Below are 17,641 nucleotides of genomic sequence, written 5' to 3' on the forward strand. Positions count from 1 at the left end.
GAGATGATGCCCTGTGATAAAAAGTAGCCTATTTTATGCTTCATGACTATCTCTAGATACAAAAATTATTTAATAAAATCTTCTCGTTGTGACGTGAAAGAAAGACAAACAAATAAATTAATAAACACTCATTTATAATGTTAGTAAGGCTATCTTTTATTGATACTTTTTAAGATATTAATGGAAATGTTAAAACAAAAGAAATTAAAGAGCTGACCTAAAATCAAAATTTTCTATCAAATGAACACGAAGTAGCTTGAATATTATTATGTATAGTATATTCTTTCATCAGCTAATTCGTTAATGTTTCAAGGCATCGCGTGGACAACAGTAAAGTAAAACAACTGAATATTTGCAGTCTCATTTAATTTATTACTTTCATTATTATGTATACAGACTTACGTAGGGTACATCAAAACACACGCTGTGTATCAAATTAGTCTGGAAGATATAACTTTAAGAGCCAGCGAAACATCTTATTTACAGGCAGACGAATATTTGTATCCGGATTGGATTCTCCGGTAGCAAATCTGTTTGATATGCTTTGAACGTATGGCTAAGCAAACATCCACCAAATGGAATAGTATTCGATCCGAAACACGTTTCGGATGAACTAGGATCTAGTCTAAACCTAAAATTTAATACGGATATGTTCAACCACGAAACGCATCTAACACGCATGTAAATGTACTTTAGATCTTTCCAATATTGTCATAGTTTATATAATAATTTAATACTTTGTAAGTACAACGCTATATAGATATAAAAACTCGGCTTAAAATTTGAATAAGCGTCTAAAAATGATAAGTTCGTAACGTATCGTGACGATGAAATATTAATTCATTTAGTTATCTACAGTCACTAAATCAATATAGCTATCACTAACACCTAATGATATTTCTTTTAACTTTGTATATAAATGTGCTACAGAACATTTCGTAGAATTTATTGACATAATAAGTAACAGTAAAGCGGCTTGTAAAAAAATCTAATCTATTTGAACTATTTACATATATTACATAATCGTGAACGTGAAATCAAAACCGAAATTGCATTGCAAGTATTTAATATGTACACATTAATCAGTGGGAAGGCATCAATTCATTAGATATCTTCCCAACGTTCCAATAGAAATTTTAAGCCAATGATGAATATTATTTACTTGCATTACAATAAACTATTAAGCTAAAGTACAACCGAATGAGACATAATCGACAATGATAACATGAAATATTATTGTCATACTCTTCAAAGTTTTGTGAATAAGTCTGTGTGATACAAAAGCGGCTTAAACAAAGGAAATCTTGATTATAATAATACTTAATCTAATACTAATGAAATCAGCTACTGTACAACTATGGCACTGTTTTTATTAGGTACGTAATACAATATAGATATAAGGATTCAAATTGAATACATCTTGGAATGATAACAGTGAATTAATTTATGATTAGTTCATATTAATAGCTATTTACTGAGAGTATGTATATTTAATATCGATCTCAATAAATAACTAATTATTATAATCATCACATTAAGTATTTTCGGAATGTTATGATTAAAGCCCATCAATAAATTTGTTACTTACAGTATTATTACAATAATTTAGTTGATTATTATTAATTAAAACTTAATTAGATTCAAGCCACAATTCTTATACTTTAAATTTGTATATTTGCATAGATATATTGTGATAATAATCGTTATGCAGGTACGCAATAATTGATAATAAGAACTTGTGGTTAAAATTTAGTTAAAAAAATCAACAATTGCTTTATTAGTCATTGGAGATAATAATCTAATATAAATAGATGTACAATGATATTAGGTCTTAATTTGAATTCCCTGATGCGTATAATTTTACTAGCACCGCTTACAAAAGAACTTAATATAAATGTAATAAAATTATTACGTAAAATTATTATGGCAACATATTATTTTGGTTATTATGATGAGAATTGGTTAATTCTCTGTTGCAAACATTTCTTATTCAGTTAAACAATTCTGATATAAAAGGAAACAAAATTTACTTCATTCCAACTGTTATTCACGGGATCATTTTTAAATTTTGAAAAAAACATAATTTATGGTCACTTAATGGCCACTAAAAGTACATTTAAAACACATTAAAATTAAACTGCAGATATGTATCGGTAGGTTTCACTTTTGCAGGTACTAGCAGTTTTAGCTCGATTCGATATAATACTTTTAATATCACTGGTAGTTGACATGTTTTTGTAGTAAATGTTAGGTGCAATATTGCAATATGGATATGGGTCGTATGGGGGATGTGATGTCAATATGCCTTCCGTTTGATTTGACACTCGCCACGCAACCACGAAATCCTGTATACAGAGTCGCTGGGAGTCCCAATGGTAATGAGGGTGATCCACCTATCATACATATAAATAATTCATTAGATTTTAGATAAAGATTTAATTGAATCCGCAAGGGCGGCGAGCACCGCTCGTATAATGAGCACGTTCATAATTGTGTACAAATAATGTGTGGCCAGAAATTATACATTTGGACAACCTAGTAAGGTGTTCAATATATAGTGAATAGATACTAAAGTATTTTAGTACTCTGTATGATTTTCAAGAGGCAACAATAAAGGTAAGTGGTATCTAAAATTGTAATGTATGAGGAGGTAATGAATAACTAATGAATATTTTTACTCACCTATCCACAGTTTAGGATTGGCTTTCGAAGGCACCAGCAAAGATTGCGAGTACCCTCTCACCGGTGGCGTATCATCCACCTGAAGCATTGCAAGTCTCTTCCTTCGCCGCACCACAGCAGTGTGCCACATGCCATCATCAACCCTCTCTTTAGACTCTATACTTTGAAACCAGTCCTCGTGTACAGCTGAATTAACCTCCTTAACGTCAGTGTCGGTATAAATCAGTTGAAGCTTTCCATAACTAAGGCCGAGGCCAATAAAATCTCGCGGTCGAATGCCAATTTTACGACGCCACAAGAGAAGACCAGAGTCGTTGAGAGTACGAAATTTAATCTCATATCTTATACCGCGAGGGCCGTGATTCCTAAAACACATTTATACTATGATAGTTAGCATTAGCGAAAAGTAACTACGTTCAGCTATTTATAGCTTAAAAGCACTACAAAGTAGGAAATAATAAACTTATTTGAGGTATTTTACACCGCTTAAATAACCGTTAGACGTATTAAAATCACATTTCTAAATGGAAACTATTGAAAATGTTAATGCATAATTGAGATAACTTTTATGCAAATAGTATGAAAATAATTAATGATATGCAATACAAATACACGTCTACGCGACAGCAGTTTTGAATTTATGCTTTTATGCAAATATGCGGAACTTTTGCTTAACTTTTATATTACTCCCGTAGAGAATTCGCCCATTTAAAACTAAAGTAATGGCATTTAATATAAATGTTGATTTAATTATAGAAACAAATGTAAATTTTATAAATTAATAGTTTAAATTATATTCAACATTGTCATGTAAATAAACTGTAATTGAATACTTTTGCTTTGTATTTATGAAGAAAAATTATAAATGTATAAACCAAACAACATAAAAAACCTATACTGACTATTATAAAGGTATATGAAGCAATTCATGCAATCGTCACTCCGAACAGTGACCTAAATTATTGTTTCTAGTCGATTGAAAATTCGACAGCAACAATCGATCTTTACTTCGACTTGAATATAATTTTACAAATCACACCCAACTTCAAATATGACGAGGCATTTCGCATATTCCGAAGCTTAACCAAGTCACGTACTAGCACTTCAGTGTGATCTGATAAATCAACTCAATTTACAAAGGCTAATGAAGCGAACTACGCGAGCAAACTTCGAATAGGCATGGATAGATTTGTAAACATAACTTGCAAATACTAATACAATGAAACAATAGCCAATAACAGGGACAAGGGTGTCATACATCTATGGAATTATTTACCTAATCTATTATTGTGGAGAATTATTTAGTATTTATAGTTATATCTAGATTATTGACAAATTCGTCCTTCGTATGCTATCTTACATCGTAATTTCCTTCACCAAACAGCACGTTAGTGGGTAAGCTAGAAAATAAATATTAAGTTAGTGATCGTTAGTATTTCATTCGAATCAATATAATAACAAATGTTTAAGCAACTTTTACATCTGTGAAATATCTTTGACATAAATAAATATGTGGTTATAACATAATTTCCCAAGTAAATTTGCATAATATGGACGATCAGAATTCATTGTTAGAGAGGATTACAGCACTTTAGAATTCCCCTCAGATGTTATATTATAATTATCGCTCATAAAGTGTGATCATTTACAAAGGCGCGTTATAAAATGAGCGTTATTCATTATTACCTGCGTCCTCCACGGCTTCTGTACGAGTAGTAATTATTTCCGTCGAACCTAATAGGCGCTTCATCGTTCAACATCTCTACTTGTAATTGCACCTCGCAGTTTCTCCCCTCGTAGCCATCGCGGCACATACATTTATATTCGTTTAATAAAGGTATGCATGTGCCATTATTCTTGCATGGCGTGAGACCTAGTAGTATTTCGTTTTTATCATTACAATGTTTTAATAGTTCTAGTTTATGAGAACAACGACTTCTTACACAAATTTATGAATGTAGTATTCTTCGAACCAAATATTTATGCTATCCTATATATAAGTTGAAAAACGAACAAAATAAATTCATTTAAATCAAATACAATTTACCAGAATGATCTATTAAATAGAACTTCAAACTATACTTTCAAATCTATAAAATAAATCTCTCCATAACCAGACTTGCTACTACTTTTCAATAAAGTTTAACTCTAAATTTAAATAACATTTAACCAACGCCGGTCCTATTTATAAAATCTACGGGGTCGTTTGCTTATTATGAATGTAAACCTGGACGGAAATCTCTTTAACAAATTTAACATAGTTTATCGTTTTTGATACTAACCATCCCCACAAGGCGGCCCTGTATACTTGGTAACTCCACTCGTAGCGCAAGGGAGTCTCTCCTCCTCAGGGACTACACTGCACTTGGCTATGTCCAAGCTATATAATGACAACGGATTTCCATTCACGAAAACCTGTTGAATTGCCCCTATGAAACTGCTGGTCACCCCCGATATTTTGTGAGGACGTATGTAGGATCTGGAAAAAGGATTTCATGTCAACACTTTTACCTTTCAATAGATGGAATTTTTTCGTAAGACCTTATGTTGACGCTGAAAGAAAACCTTTAACCATTTATATAAATACTTTACTTTGCTTACAATATAAAACGTTAAAAATTTATATTGAAATTAAATTAAGGGTGTGCTTAAAATCTTCGCCGCGACTTCTGAATCTTCGTCTTTTCATGGAAGTTGTTAAAAATAAAATAAACAATTCTAATTACGGAACTATTTCAAGATATAGCGTATCCAAATATTTAATTTAAATTTCTGTGGTAATTTTTTCAACGTGTGCATATTCAAATACCTGCAGAAAATAATCCTTCAATAAATTTTATTTTACCATCAACAGCATAACATTCCAATATGGACAATATAAAATACATTATATATATTGACTTTCGATTTCGATATGCATATTATATTTTATTATTTGCTCTCTTAAACATTTACAACACGATTACTTGAGCATGCCTTTACAGACAACACTTATGAATTTCCTAAGAGAACGCGCTACCAAAAATTCTATGATTGACTTTAATTCTACATACATGAATTGAAATACCTAGCGTTTATTTAAAGAATAAAAACCGGCAACCTGCCTAGGTTGCCGGTTTTTATTCCACATTATATGTTTTTATACACAACAAACCATTACATTATTCATATATCTTCCCTACTATCAAGGATATTACAAGGTATTAGCGTAATTAGATCGCTATACTTACGGCAAAGATCCAATAAAGAGTGGCAGCGTCAGCTCCAAATGTGTGAGGGGTGGCGCGGAATGTCCCCTCTGCACGGGGTGGTGGTCTAGCTGCAGGCTGCCGTGTCGGCCCGCGCGCGACACACGCACGCGGTGCCAACGACCTTTGGTTATCGGAGTGGGCGACCTGGTGTCAAGGATTTGTGCTATTGGGTTAACTAACACTTGCTCGATTCTTTGGTACAGCGAATATCGAGGTTGTTGCATAGATTACAAAGGACAATATCCAAGAGGCATCGAATTGGAATTCCTTTGAAATTTTGCCGGTATGTATTCACGCGGATGAAATATTGTCAATTTTTTTCCTTATAATCTTTTAGTAAAACTACAAGCTCGCTAGGTTATCATTTAACTTGATATTAAGAGTATTTTATTAGATTATGAACAGTTTATAACATTAATTTGGCAATTCTAAAATAGGGGCGAGATAAAAAGAAAAAGGTAAGTACGCGGCGCGAATGTATAAGTACTTCGTTTTATTAGCTAGTAACTTCATTCTTATAATGCCACAAGCGAACAGTTTATTTTGTTGGAGTTCTATAAACATTTTATATTCGTATGGATGAGAATTACGACAAAGTAGGTTAACAGTTGAACAAGTCGTATTAAGCCAAGAAAATCCCCTTAATTTAATTCGGTACCGAAATTCAAAGCTTTACTTACGTGATATTAGCGATCCCACTCCCTAAATTGTACCTAAACTGGAGGTATCCATTAACTAAGTTAATAGCTATAAAATCCCCCTTCGCTTTATTGGATTGGCCGGTGTAGAGTAACATTCCCGAAAATCGGTTCGTTAAAAACCAAATTTCAATGCGGAACGCTTTTCCCAGTCCTTCTAGCGGCATTAACTCGATGTAGCTCGTGCCATTGAATTGAGGAGACCAAGTTTCTTGGACAACATTTACATCTGAAAACACTGACAATTAGTTCAAGTCGAGATAAATGACTTGGTACATAAAAACCGAACAAGGAAATACCATTGTTGCAGGTATTGCCGTTCGATCCAATTTCGCCTCCGAATAAACATCGGCAGACGTGTCCTCCATCTGGGCCAATGTCACACAATAGCCCCTCATCATACCCGCAAGGATTCGACTCGCACGGATCTAATCTATCGTCGCAATTGGATCCTTGAAATCCGATAGAGCAACTACACGCGTAGTCCGTCGCCGATTCCTCGACAGGCCGGCACGTGGCGCCGTTTTTGCAAGGCATACTCATACATGGATTAGATTGACACTCTCGGACGTTTTCTATAGAAACTATTAATGAGTCCGGACGACCCAATTTCTTTGTAACTTGATGACGTATTATTCTCAAGTATTTAACACATCCGATAAAACCGCTTCGTGTTCCGATGTTATCAAATACCCTGGAAAAGATAAATTGTTAAAATAGACCTACCTACATCTTTTTTTAAGGTTTGTTTTTTTTATTTTTTAGTTTATAGCATTAAAATTTAATATATTGCATTTAAATATATATTCATTTAGTTTATAATACAATATTATTATAATAGTTTATAATACAATATTATATTAACATTAACTTACCGTGAATAATTTGTAGGTACACTGCCAATAAACGCGTCATCAGCCAGATCTAAAGCTTTCAAATTTCCTCTTGATTGTCCAACTACATCTTCAGAGTTGTCAACAGATAAAATGCCATCTCTGTGATACCTCTTTGCCGACACTTTATGATATTCATTCAGAGATATCTTTTCAAGTGATGTAAGTACGATCGCTCCATTTCCGAGGTTATATCTAATATAAAAATATTAGGCGTACAGTTGCAAACTTAATATAAGTAACTTATGCCTACACAAAAGTTTTGGATCTGTTCTTACTAAGTTTCCGTGAAGTTTATCAAGAAAATATTATATGTATGAATACAACAAAAGTGAAGTGGGTTATTCAATAAATCAATAAAGTACCTGAACTCTAAGTATCCGTTCACTAGAGCGAGCGAAACAAAATCCCCCGTACCGTCGGGTTTCTGCTGATTGTACAATATAACTCCGTTCTCAGAAAACGCCTTAAACTCGATGTCAATGTTCAACTTATGGTAAGCTTTCAATGGTTTTAGGCGTATATATGATGATCCGTCGAAAGACGGGGTCTCGATGTAAGGGATATGGGATTCATCTTTGACTATTGTTTCGCAATTGATACCAGTGTGATGGTCAGCGCACACACAGGCGTACGTTGAACCAGGCAGGTCAATACATGTGCCTTGATTGTAACAAGGCTCAGATAAGCACGCGCTATACTCCTCTGTTGTTTCTTGGGTCAATTGTTCTGGAATAATACTTTACATGAACTCCGTGTAATTAGTTCAACCGTATTTCATAATCCGGTCAAGTTAACATTTATTAAAATGTTCCAGTACTTTACCTTATTAAATATTATAAATTACGCCCGTTAACGTCACATTACGTTTAAAAATATGAATTTTAATTGGTTCAGGTGAAAAACACAAGCAGTTATTTTAACGCGTAAATAACACAAGAATATTCATATATTTTTCTATTCTGTATAATTTCATACATTGGTTTAAAAATTAACACAGTAATCGATGACATTAATATTTTAGTATCAAAACGAATGAAATACAATTTCCATTGAACTGTTAAATGTACGCAGAATGAGTACAAACAAGGCTTACATTGCCATTTAAATTCGAAGGCTCTACACTACCTATAGCTATACGTATACTTACCAATACAAGCCTTACGATGCGTAGTGGGTATGTAACCAGGGCGGCACACACACCCACCCCGCGCGCAATGTGCGCCCGGCAATGCGGTACAATCCGAGTCTTGTGTACAAAGATCACCGAGTAATGCACCCACCGCCCCTACTGTGGCAGTTGTTGCTGTTTGCGAACCTATATTAATTGAGGCGAAATAAAATAATAATGTGAAATCCTCTTAAATACTTATTTCTGATTACTCACTAGCATTGGACCGTAGTTATTGATTTGTAAGGAAAATACAGTCAAATTACTCTTTGTGATACTTTTTCAATGTTCTATTAACGAACGTTCTTACGTTTCTTTAAATACAAAATAATGAGTACAAATTCGTTTAATTTTATATTTATTCTGTCTGTACTAACTTGTTAGTTCGAATTTATCATTGAAAAATAATGTTATTTAGCTACGTCAAAGTAAACTTAAAATTAGATATTTATGAAAAACATTTATTATTATTATTATGTGTATCTCTCCCTAATACTCGGGTACCTCCAAAAGGAAAGCACCCGGTCTTTTGGAAGGCTTAGACGTGGGGACACAGATCCAACACGCAGAGGCCCTTTAGAGAATTTCATTTGTTGTGGGACACCAGCCGCAGCCTGCCCATGACTGCACTATAGAGATACAGCAGGACTATTACAAAAAAATGGAACGGAACCAAACTGGACCATGGAATGGGTGTGTTCGATTGATTAGTATGTTGGGTGTATGGGAAACTATGGGCGTCTGCCTCATCAACTTCGAAAAATTTTAAAATAGTGGCAAACGGTGACTTGCTTGTTCGGTCGATGGGCTCTCAAAAAATTTACATGAAATGGCAACAAGGGGGCAACACCAACTGACCGGGTAGGGGTGTAGAAAGGTGCGGCACGGGTTTCACAGTCGCGGGTAGGCCCGGATTGGATTTCCCCGTTATTACGCCATTAGACACTTCCACCCCCGAGCATTTAGCTATTGCATCTTCACTCTGGACGGCCAATTACGGCAAGCCAGAGGTGGGGGATTCTGAACCTCGTCATTGTTCACTCCGAACTGATACCGAGACAGTCCTGAGGTGAGGACAGGTACCTCCTCAGGGAGAACTAAGGACCGCGGGGGCGCTACTCCCCGTCGCCTCGCCACAAGATGCCCTGCGGGTCTATTTTTATTAAATTGAAAAAACTTGACATTGGCAATAACCATTTTAAACAAAAATCAAAACTGCGTTTAAATCCAGAAAATACATAAAATTTAAATGGAATCACATGGGATGCAACAGCTCTTACAAATACATTCGAAACCTCCTCCTTTTTTAAAGAAAATTTTCAAACCTGTAACATTATTTGACGAAATTTCGAGCTGAACATTTATTTATGTCAGATGAAAGGTACCAAAACAATAAATCGTTTAAATGTCATTCCTATTAATAATAATGATAAGGCAAGACAAGAGTACTAAACTTTCATTTATCAGATATAATGAAACAGACGCGTGGCAACTAACAATATTAATAATAACGAATAAGTAAGATAAATCGTTAACAAAGTTACGAGGGACGTTGTCATGGAATGACAAGGGCAAACAACTCACGACTTGGCCAACTGTAATCTCAACAAAATTATGTTATTAGGATGAATTGAGATGTAACTAAATTAACAAAAACTTTCTGATGATAGTAGGTCACTTCCAAACGGTTAAAGAGCTGCATGATCCAAGATTAATTTCTCGAGTTTATTAAAAGAGAATAAAAGTAGGAAATGTATAGCAACCAATATATTATATTAGAACTTCGTTTTAGTGAAATTTATATGTGACATAAATGTTAGATAGATATATGGATATGGAATTTTGTAAGATTCTTATATTTTGTTAAAATTTTAGAAGTTGTTTCCACAAAAACAAATCTAATATTAGACAAATTCTTCAACTTAATTTGACACTACTTCATAGAGCGGCGTAATCTCTCAGTATAGTATCATCACTTCTTAGGAATTTGCAAACTACATTTAGTATAGATAAAATAATATAGGTGTGAAAAACCAAAAAATGATTTTTTATGCAATTTATTGTTTTTTATTTACAACTTTATAAATGAACAGAACTGAATATTTATGTAAAAATTACTTCAATATATTCTTTAATCCTTTATCCTTACGCTTCTAATACTTAAATAGCGATTATCATGTCTATAATCAAATAGCATCGTTAAGGATAGGACAAAAACTATGTGTAATATTTTTCTTTAAGCAAAAGAATAAATAAAAGATAAAATAGAAACAGGCATCTAAAACATGCCTTACGTAAATACGACCGCACAACATGTGTGTCCATAACAAATGAAATGCTCGTACCAAAGTATGTATTGTATAAGAAACAAAATATTTCAAATAAGACCTAAATTCATATGACCTAAAAATTGAACTGGTCCCACCTGCGACCTAAATCTTGTTTCCAATACGACAAAATTTTATAACATCTAAATGTCAGCGTTTACGCTTAGAATTATGGCTTATAAAGTTTATTGAATTGAAAATGCTTATAGCATTGCACTATGGCGCGAAATTAATTTAAAAATGCTCCAAATATAAACTCACCTTTAGTCCTCTGGCCGGAAAGGATACTGTCGAAATCACTCGGAGTTTCTTTTCTTGTCCAATCGTATTTATTATAGGGGTTTAAGAGATGCCTCGTAGATTTCGATGCGGCGCCATCGTCTTGCTGTGTGAATTGTATGGGAGAAGATGGTCTCGGAGGCCCCGCAGTACCCGGTATTTCGGATAATTTACAGGGACCGAACGCCTGGACAACTATATCCTCTTGCGTTCTACATGCTTGCAGCTTGAGATGACACTCCGATTCGTACGTTTTGCCATCACTTCCACATACCTATTGTTGTATAAATGATTATTGTTTCAATATTAAAGCAATTGAAAATAGGACCGTTTGTAAATTAATACTACGGTTCTAAATTGAAGTATAAAAACGTACAAAAATAGCGTCTATCGCTTAAATCACATTTCCAATACAATATGTGCATAGTTTATCGTCCGTCGATATAACAGTCGCTGCAATAGCCAATCCTAAACGTATTGACAGATAGCCATTTCGTGTTTCGTTTGGCGAATACAAAGAATAAATTGATGTTCTACATAAAATGTTTCATATAAAACTGTTAATAAAAGTTTCTACCTCATTTTCCTGTATTGTTTCTTAAAAACCTTTTCGCTTTAATTGCGCCATTAACGTTCTACTCAACGGTAAAGATATTTAACTCTTAAAGAATTTCAGTCTTAATAGCATTCAGTTAATAGCCATGGAGATTGAGTAATGAATATTTTTATTAAATCTATTTGGTACTTAAATATTTTCCATTTCGTAAATTTGTAATAATATCGTTCATAAGATATTACAATTAATTATACACCAAATCTTTAAGAATTATTACGCATGAATAATTCAAGCTCTTTTGGAAAAGCTGATGGTTCCAGTTATATTTCATCACAAAGAACAAACAATACAATACATTCATATTGGAAAATACTATAAACACCTCAACCCACTAATAGATAATACACCTTATCTCCTTAAAACAAAGCAGTCCGATTTTAAGCAGCTTACCAACATATTCAGATCGCTATCAGGGCAGGGCGCGGCGGCACACTCGCAGAGCGCCCCTCCCGTCCTCTCGGTGCACACAGCTCCGAAGTAACAAGACAACTCGCTACAAGATACTGCTACGCTAAGGATTTCAGCTATAAAACAATTTAAAAATATATGCATGAGCGAGCTGGCCATGGTTCTTGTGAAGGATATTTAATTCGTAGGACATTTATTGCTTTTGTAAAATTCTCAAAAAATAAATTCGATTATTCTCTCACCTTTTCATAAAACAATAATTCATACAAATGTAATGGGAAATAAATGAACCACTCTTTTCTGTTTTAATGGAGCTATTGAAAATTGGTTCAATTAATAAAAGCAGGGAAACAATTAACCGGAGAAAGTAAATATAATTCAGATAAACTTTTCCTTGGCTGTGGTCATAAAATACCACTAGTAAATTACACAATTATTGATAAATACATATATTACTATGTGATTAATATTGGATTTAATGTATTGATATGTAAATGTATGGCATTATATTTTGTATATAATATATAACACATTTATAATGTAACCGTAAAAATGTCTATATCTTCTAAATATATTTTCTTATGTAGAATTAGTATGCAATCTTTAAACATTAATAGGAGATACATGTCCTAGTCCACTCGCGGCTTCGCCTGCAAGAAGGAAAAGAGAATTTCGGTGGTCCTCGCATAGTTCCCGTTCCCGTTTGATAAAAAATATCCTATCTCCTTCCTTGGGTTTCTAACTATCTTTGTACCAGATGTTATCTAAATCGGTTTACTGATGTGGACGTTGAGAATAGACGGACATACAGATTTGCCTTCGCATTTACAAAATAAGAAGGGTTAACAATATCCCTTCTAACATATGACGATTTTCACCTAAAGGAAAAGGAGAAGATGCTAAATATCAGGAAGGTTTAAAAATCCTACAAAGACAACCAATCGTTCACCGAACATAGCTTGTACTATGCCTTACAACTAACGTGTTTCCAACATAGCGGAACGTTAAATACATCGTTTAAATAAGAGGCGTGTAGGTTCTATAGTAGATATAGTAGGTTCTTTCGAGCTACAAGAGGCATGTCTTTTAATTAAGACCGTGAAATTGTATCGTGTTATTTACACGTTAGTCCACAACGAGCCAGCGATTAAACGTCTGATACTTTGGAATTTCTGCCAAGATACGCAACTCTTAAGAAAACATTTCCTTTACGGCAAAGTAAACTATTAAGGATTGTTTGCATGAAGTTGCTCGGGCTTCATGTTATACTTTCTTAAGTTAAGAATGCTGTTAGCACAGATTATTTATAGCCGCTAAATAATACAAATAATACAAAAGCTTCCGTAGTATCCTATATTCTAATATATAAATGCGAAAATTCGTAAGTATGGATTGATGTACGTATGTATGGATGTTTGTTACTCTTTCTCGCAAAAACTACTGAATCGATTGCAATGAGATTTGGTACGTAGATAGTTGGACAACTGGGATAACACATAGGCAAATTTTATCCCGTAATTCTTATGGAATACAGACTTACGCGGGGTAAATTGCGGGGCGCAGCTAGTTGTAGAATAAAAGCAATATTATTATACAGTATAATACAATAATTAAGAATTTCCTTGTAGGAAAATTAATTGTTTTAATGTATTCACCAATTACTTAATGTATATTTTTAGGTTATACCCATATTCACTTGAACGAGTGAATAAAATAAGCAATTATTCAGTTATTTTATTGCATTCGACATATTATCTAATTGGGTTTTAAGCAGCATACGAAAAAATACACCAAGTGGAAAATGTTCCATCAATCAATGTCACATCAAACCTAACTTTGAAGCTGTCACAATAAAACATGAGTAAAACGTATTTTTTTTGTTATTGAGAGACATTTACATAATAATCATTATGAAATAACCTGTACGTATATATCCAACCGTTAGCTTTTAAATTCCGTATCGGTGTTTTTCGTCAATTTCGTTTATAAAATTTGTATAAAACATCATGAATCAATTTCCTTTTATGCCAGTAAAATTCGTTTAATACTAAACGCAATATCAATTATTATTATGAAAGTAGTTTTTATGAGCTTTGAAAGGTTTTTTTTTTATTATTTAAACGAGAATTGAAGTAGCGAACAGCTGACTGAACCGATGGACAATCTTTTTTGAAGAAGATTTAAAATCGCTTTTAAATAATTCTAGTTGAATAATGAATGTTTGATTCCCAGAGAACACAGATAACCCAGAGAACACAGTAGGTATACCTATACCTGGTAGTAATTTCTCCACTAATTATCTTCAGCGGCATGCTCACGTGCATGTCTACGTTATATGATCTACGCGAACGAAGTGCTTTTAACACGAGGGGACACTTTTGTCTTTTCTTTTTAATGATAAACAATTTTCGCGTAATGTAATGTTAAATATTTCAATTATTACGGTGCGATAAATCGAAAAAACATTATAATTATTTAGAATTACTCTTATTTTTTACTCTTTAGCAGTCAGTAATTTTAAACTCAATTTTAATTGAACAAGAAAGATACAGTTAGCCGGCTTATGGTTACTTATAAATAGCAAAGGTATAACTTACACTAACTATGTCTTGCTAACATTATCAATAAAAAAGTGTTTTTGTATTTCTTCCACATCGAGCGATTTTATTGCATGTGCTAAGATTTTATGTTAAGATAGAAGGCTAGAGTGTGTAATAGGCTGTTTTTTAATCTCTTTTGATCTTGCAGGCAAATTCACGAGTATCAGCAGAATTATATAATTAAGAACTTACGGTCAGAGCAGCCATTAGGTCCAAGTCGTCGTCTGTGGTCGGCGCACACGGTGCACTTCTGACCCTGCACCCCGGGTCGGCAAACGCAACGCCCTGTCATTTGCTCACAGTCTTCTCTTACGGAGCCAAACGCTGAACAGCCGCAGGCTGACACATAGAATGAGCTTATTTCAAAAAGTTGCTCAGGGGATCTTTGAAAGATTCAAACTTAATTAATTGTGATAGGTGTTAAACCTTGGATGGACCCTTGGAACATGGATGTTAAATCCATAATCTATCCATCGTATAACTACGAATATATAATATTAGAACAAAATCTTTCGCATCTTTTTAAAATCAAAGCTGTTCATTTTATACATCTTGTAAAATAGATTAGTTTTAAGATTCTACGCTAAAACAACCCACATAATGACACTTACGAATACACCCAGTGTGCCCAGAGCCTATCCGCGGCAGCCCCCAGTATCCCGGCTCACATCTATCGCACTTGAGGCCGCCCACACCCGGCCGGCACACACACTGACCGCTATCATCGCAGCGATCTGTCACCGACCCCAGCCTATTGCAACCGCAGCTCGAGCTAACCGGACACCCTTCTTCATTCGAACCCAACGCCGCCGTCGTCCCATCAGAACAACAACCGAAGGTACTCTCCGAACAATGCAAGTTCTTCTTATCTTCCCCTTGCTTCACATCATCTGCATACAAATGCAAACCATGAATAAAGACGCCCTCCACACGACATTTACTAAAGTGCATTTTATAACACTAGAATAAGTGACTCAAAGCTGTTACGGCGTGCGTGATTTTATCCAATTTACTCGACGGTCGCAGTATCTTGCAACGTTGTTCAACACAAAGTAGTTGTAAGCTCGACAAATTTAGTGTTTTATGAATATGTAAATGGAATAACGGAGCCGTAATTATTTATTCACAAACAAAATTTTTTTCGCATTTTTGTATGAAATCATCACGTATTCAGTACAACTTCCGAAATATTCTGTTGTACCCATGAGAATAAGCTTTATATTTCGTTATTTTGAATGCGCAAATGTTGATATTTTAGATTTTTTTAATTTATGACAAATTCGCCTCACTTTCAGTATAATAATGACAGTACACTCTAAATAACATTATATTAATTTGGAAGGCTGGGAATAAACTTTTTCTTTTATCTATTTGTACCCTGAAATTAAAGATCACCGAACTCACTTTTCGGACAGCACCTTGCAGCAGTAAGCGTGATGTGACAGTAGCTTCCCGCGGGACAGTCTTGGCGGTGAGGTCCATTCCCGCAGTCTATTTCCAGACCCGTAGACAAGTCAACCATCGCCTTGTTGTTCCCGCATGGTCGAACTTCCATGCCTATAATTAGAAGTTGTAATGTATCTATTTATAGATGATAAAGTATACTATTTGATGTGATATATATAACGTAATTTTAATACAATGTTTACGTAGTGTATTTTAATATTATTTCCTTAAACTACTATCCGGTCTTATGATATTAATATAGCTTTGCGTTAGTGTTGTATTAGTCTTAATTATATTAGATATATATAAATATAACTTAGCAATAAATAAACCAAACCTTTGCATAAATCCAACGGTCGCAATCTTAGTTCTAATTGTTTCTGGCATCCCTCTTTCCGCATTGCACACAAACTTGGGTAAAGTCGAAAATCGGAGGCACAGACCGGAAAATATTCATCCTCAGTCGGACATTCGAAAAGGCAGGAACAACGCGGATAGCCATCGAGACCAATCTCGCAGCTGGCATCGAAATCACAACGGATATCTCGGCAAGCTGACGAACTAGTCGTGCCACCTATCTCCGTCGCTCCCAGAGAATCCGTAGAATCCTGTTCAGCTTCAGTCGTAGTCATCGCGGTAGTTGCTAGCCATATAATGCAAATATTTGCGTGTTAGTCAAGCGATAAAGCGGAAAGTTAGTTAATTGATCTAGGACGGCGGGCGGATCGCTTTATTGGAATTACTGCTAACAACCGAGGTTGATGGCGATCCGATAGTAAATATTGTGTTTACGTAAAGTTTTTACTATGCAAGGAAGGAATAAGTTACGTTGTTAGTAATTTAGATATTATTACGATTAGTTAGTTCAGTATTTAAAAGTCTACTTACTCATAGCTATTGGTGGCACAACGGCGAGTCGATCTTTGCAATCTCCATAAAAGATGACATGGAGTTTTGTAGGCGGTGGTACTCCACAGGCAGCTTTTTGCAGCTCACATTCATTGGAATAAGTCTGCATGGTGCTCCCGCAAACGGGTTCGTGCGGGGCCCCCGTGCAATCAGTTGGACAAACACACTCCCCTGCTATGCAATGCGCCCCAAAAGAGCACTGAACCGCCTCACAAAGCGCTATTAAAAGAGAAAAAAACGTTCCATAAGCAACACTACACAATTACTATAAAAAGCGGGATATAACAGCGTTTTCCTCGTTATATTGTTTCCATTCTTACCCCAGACATGTTTAGATTTTCTGTTTTCCGGAATGAGGGAT

At 34.6% G+C, this 17,641-nt stretch overlaps 1 protein-coding gene across 5 annotated transcripts in view; it reads right to left on the reverse strand.

Annotated features, from left to right (window-relative positions):
• Window positions 1-363: 363 nt before the first annotated feature.
• LOC119829554 (agrin-like) overlaps window positions 364-17,641 on the reverse strand; it is an 85,321-nt gene continuing 68,043 nt past the window's right edge. For 3 of the 5 annotated variants that reach the window (XM_038352120.1, XM_038352119.1, XM_038352118.1), the window contains exons 10-26: window positions 17,260-17,499; window positions 16,709-17,014; window positions 16,330-16,482; window positions 15,537-15,815; window positions 15,118-15,264; window positions 12,308-12,441; window positions 11,284-11,575; window positions 8,675-8,842; window positions 7,890-8,253; window positions 7,507-7,719; window positions 6,931-7,325; window positions 6,614-6,860; window positions 5,913-6,077; window positions 4,965-5,161; window positions 4,369-4,555; window positions 2,683-3,047; window positions 364-2,393 (exon numbers count right to left, since the gene is read on the reverse strand). In XM_038352120.1, coding sequence (XP_038208048.1) covers window positions 2,248-2,393; window positions 2,683-3,047; window positions 4,369-4,555; window positions 4,965-5,161; window positions 5,913-6,077; window positions 6,614-6,860; window positions 6,931-7,325; window positions 7,507-7,719; window positions 7,890-8,253; window positions 8,675-8,842; window positions 11,284-11,575; window positions 12,308-12,441; window positions 15,118-15,264; window positions 15,537-15,815; window positions 16,330-16,482; window positions 16,709-17,014; window positions 17,260-17,499 — 3,998 coding nt within the window. In that variant the 3' untranslated portion in view covers window positions 364-2,247. Of the gene's footprint in view, window positions 2,394-2,682; window positions 3,048-3,958; window positions 4,083-4,368; window positions 4,556-4,964; window positions 5,162-5,912; window positions 6,078-6,613; window positions 6,861-6,930; window positions 7,326-7,506; window positions 7,720-7,889; window positions 8,254-8,674; window positions 8,843-11,283; window positions 11,576-12,307; window positions 12,442-15,117; window positions 15,265-15,536; window positions 15,816-16,329; window positions 16,483-16,708; window positions 17,015-17,259; window positions 17,500-17,641 lie in introns of those variants that run through there. The other 2 variants (XR_005287811.1, XM_038352121.1) reach the window with 2 other exon arrangements.

Source organism: Zerene cesonia, chromosome 10, assembly GCF_012273895.1.
Source record: "Zerene cesonia ecotype Mississippi chromosome 10, Zerene_cesonia_1.1, whole genome shotgun sequence".
NCBI lineage: Eukaryota > Metazoa > Arthropoda > Insecta > Lepidoptera > Pieridae > Zerene > Zerene cesonia.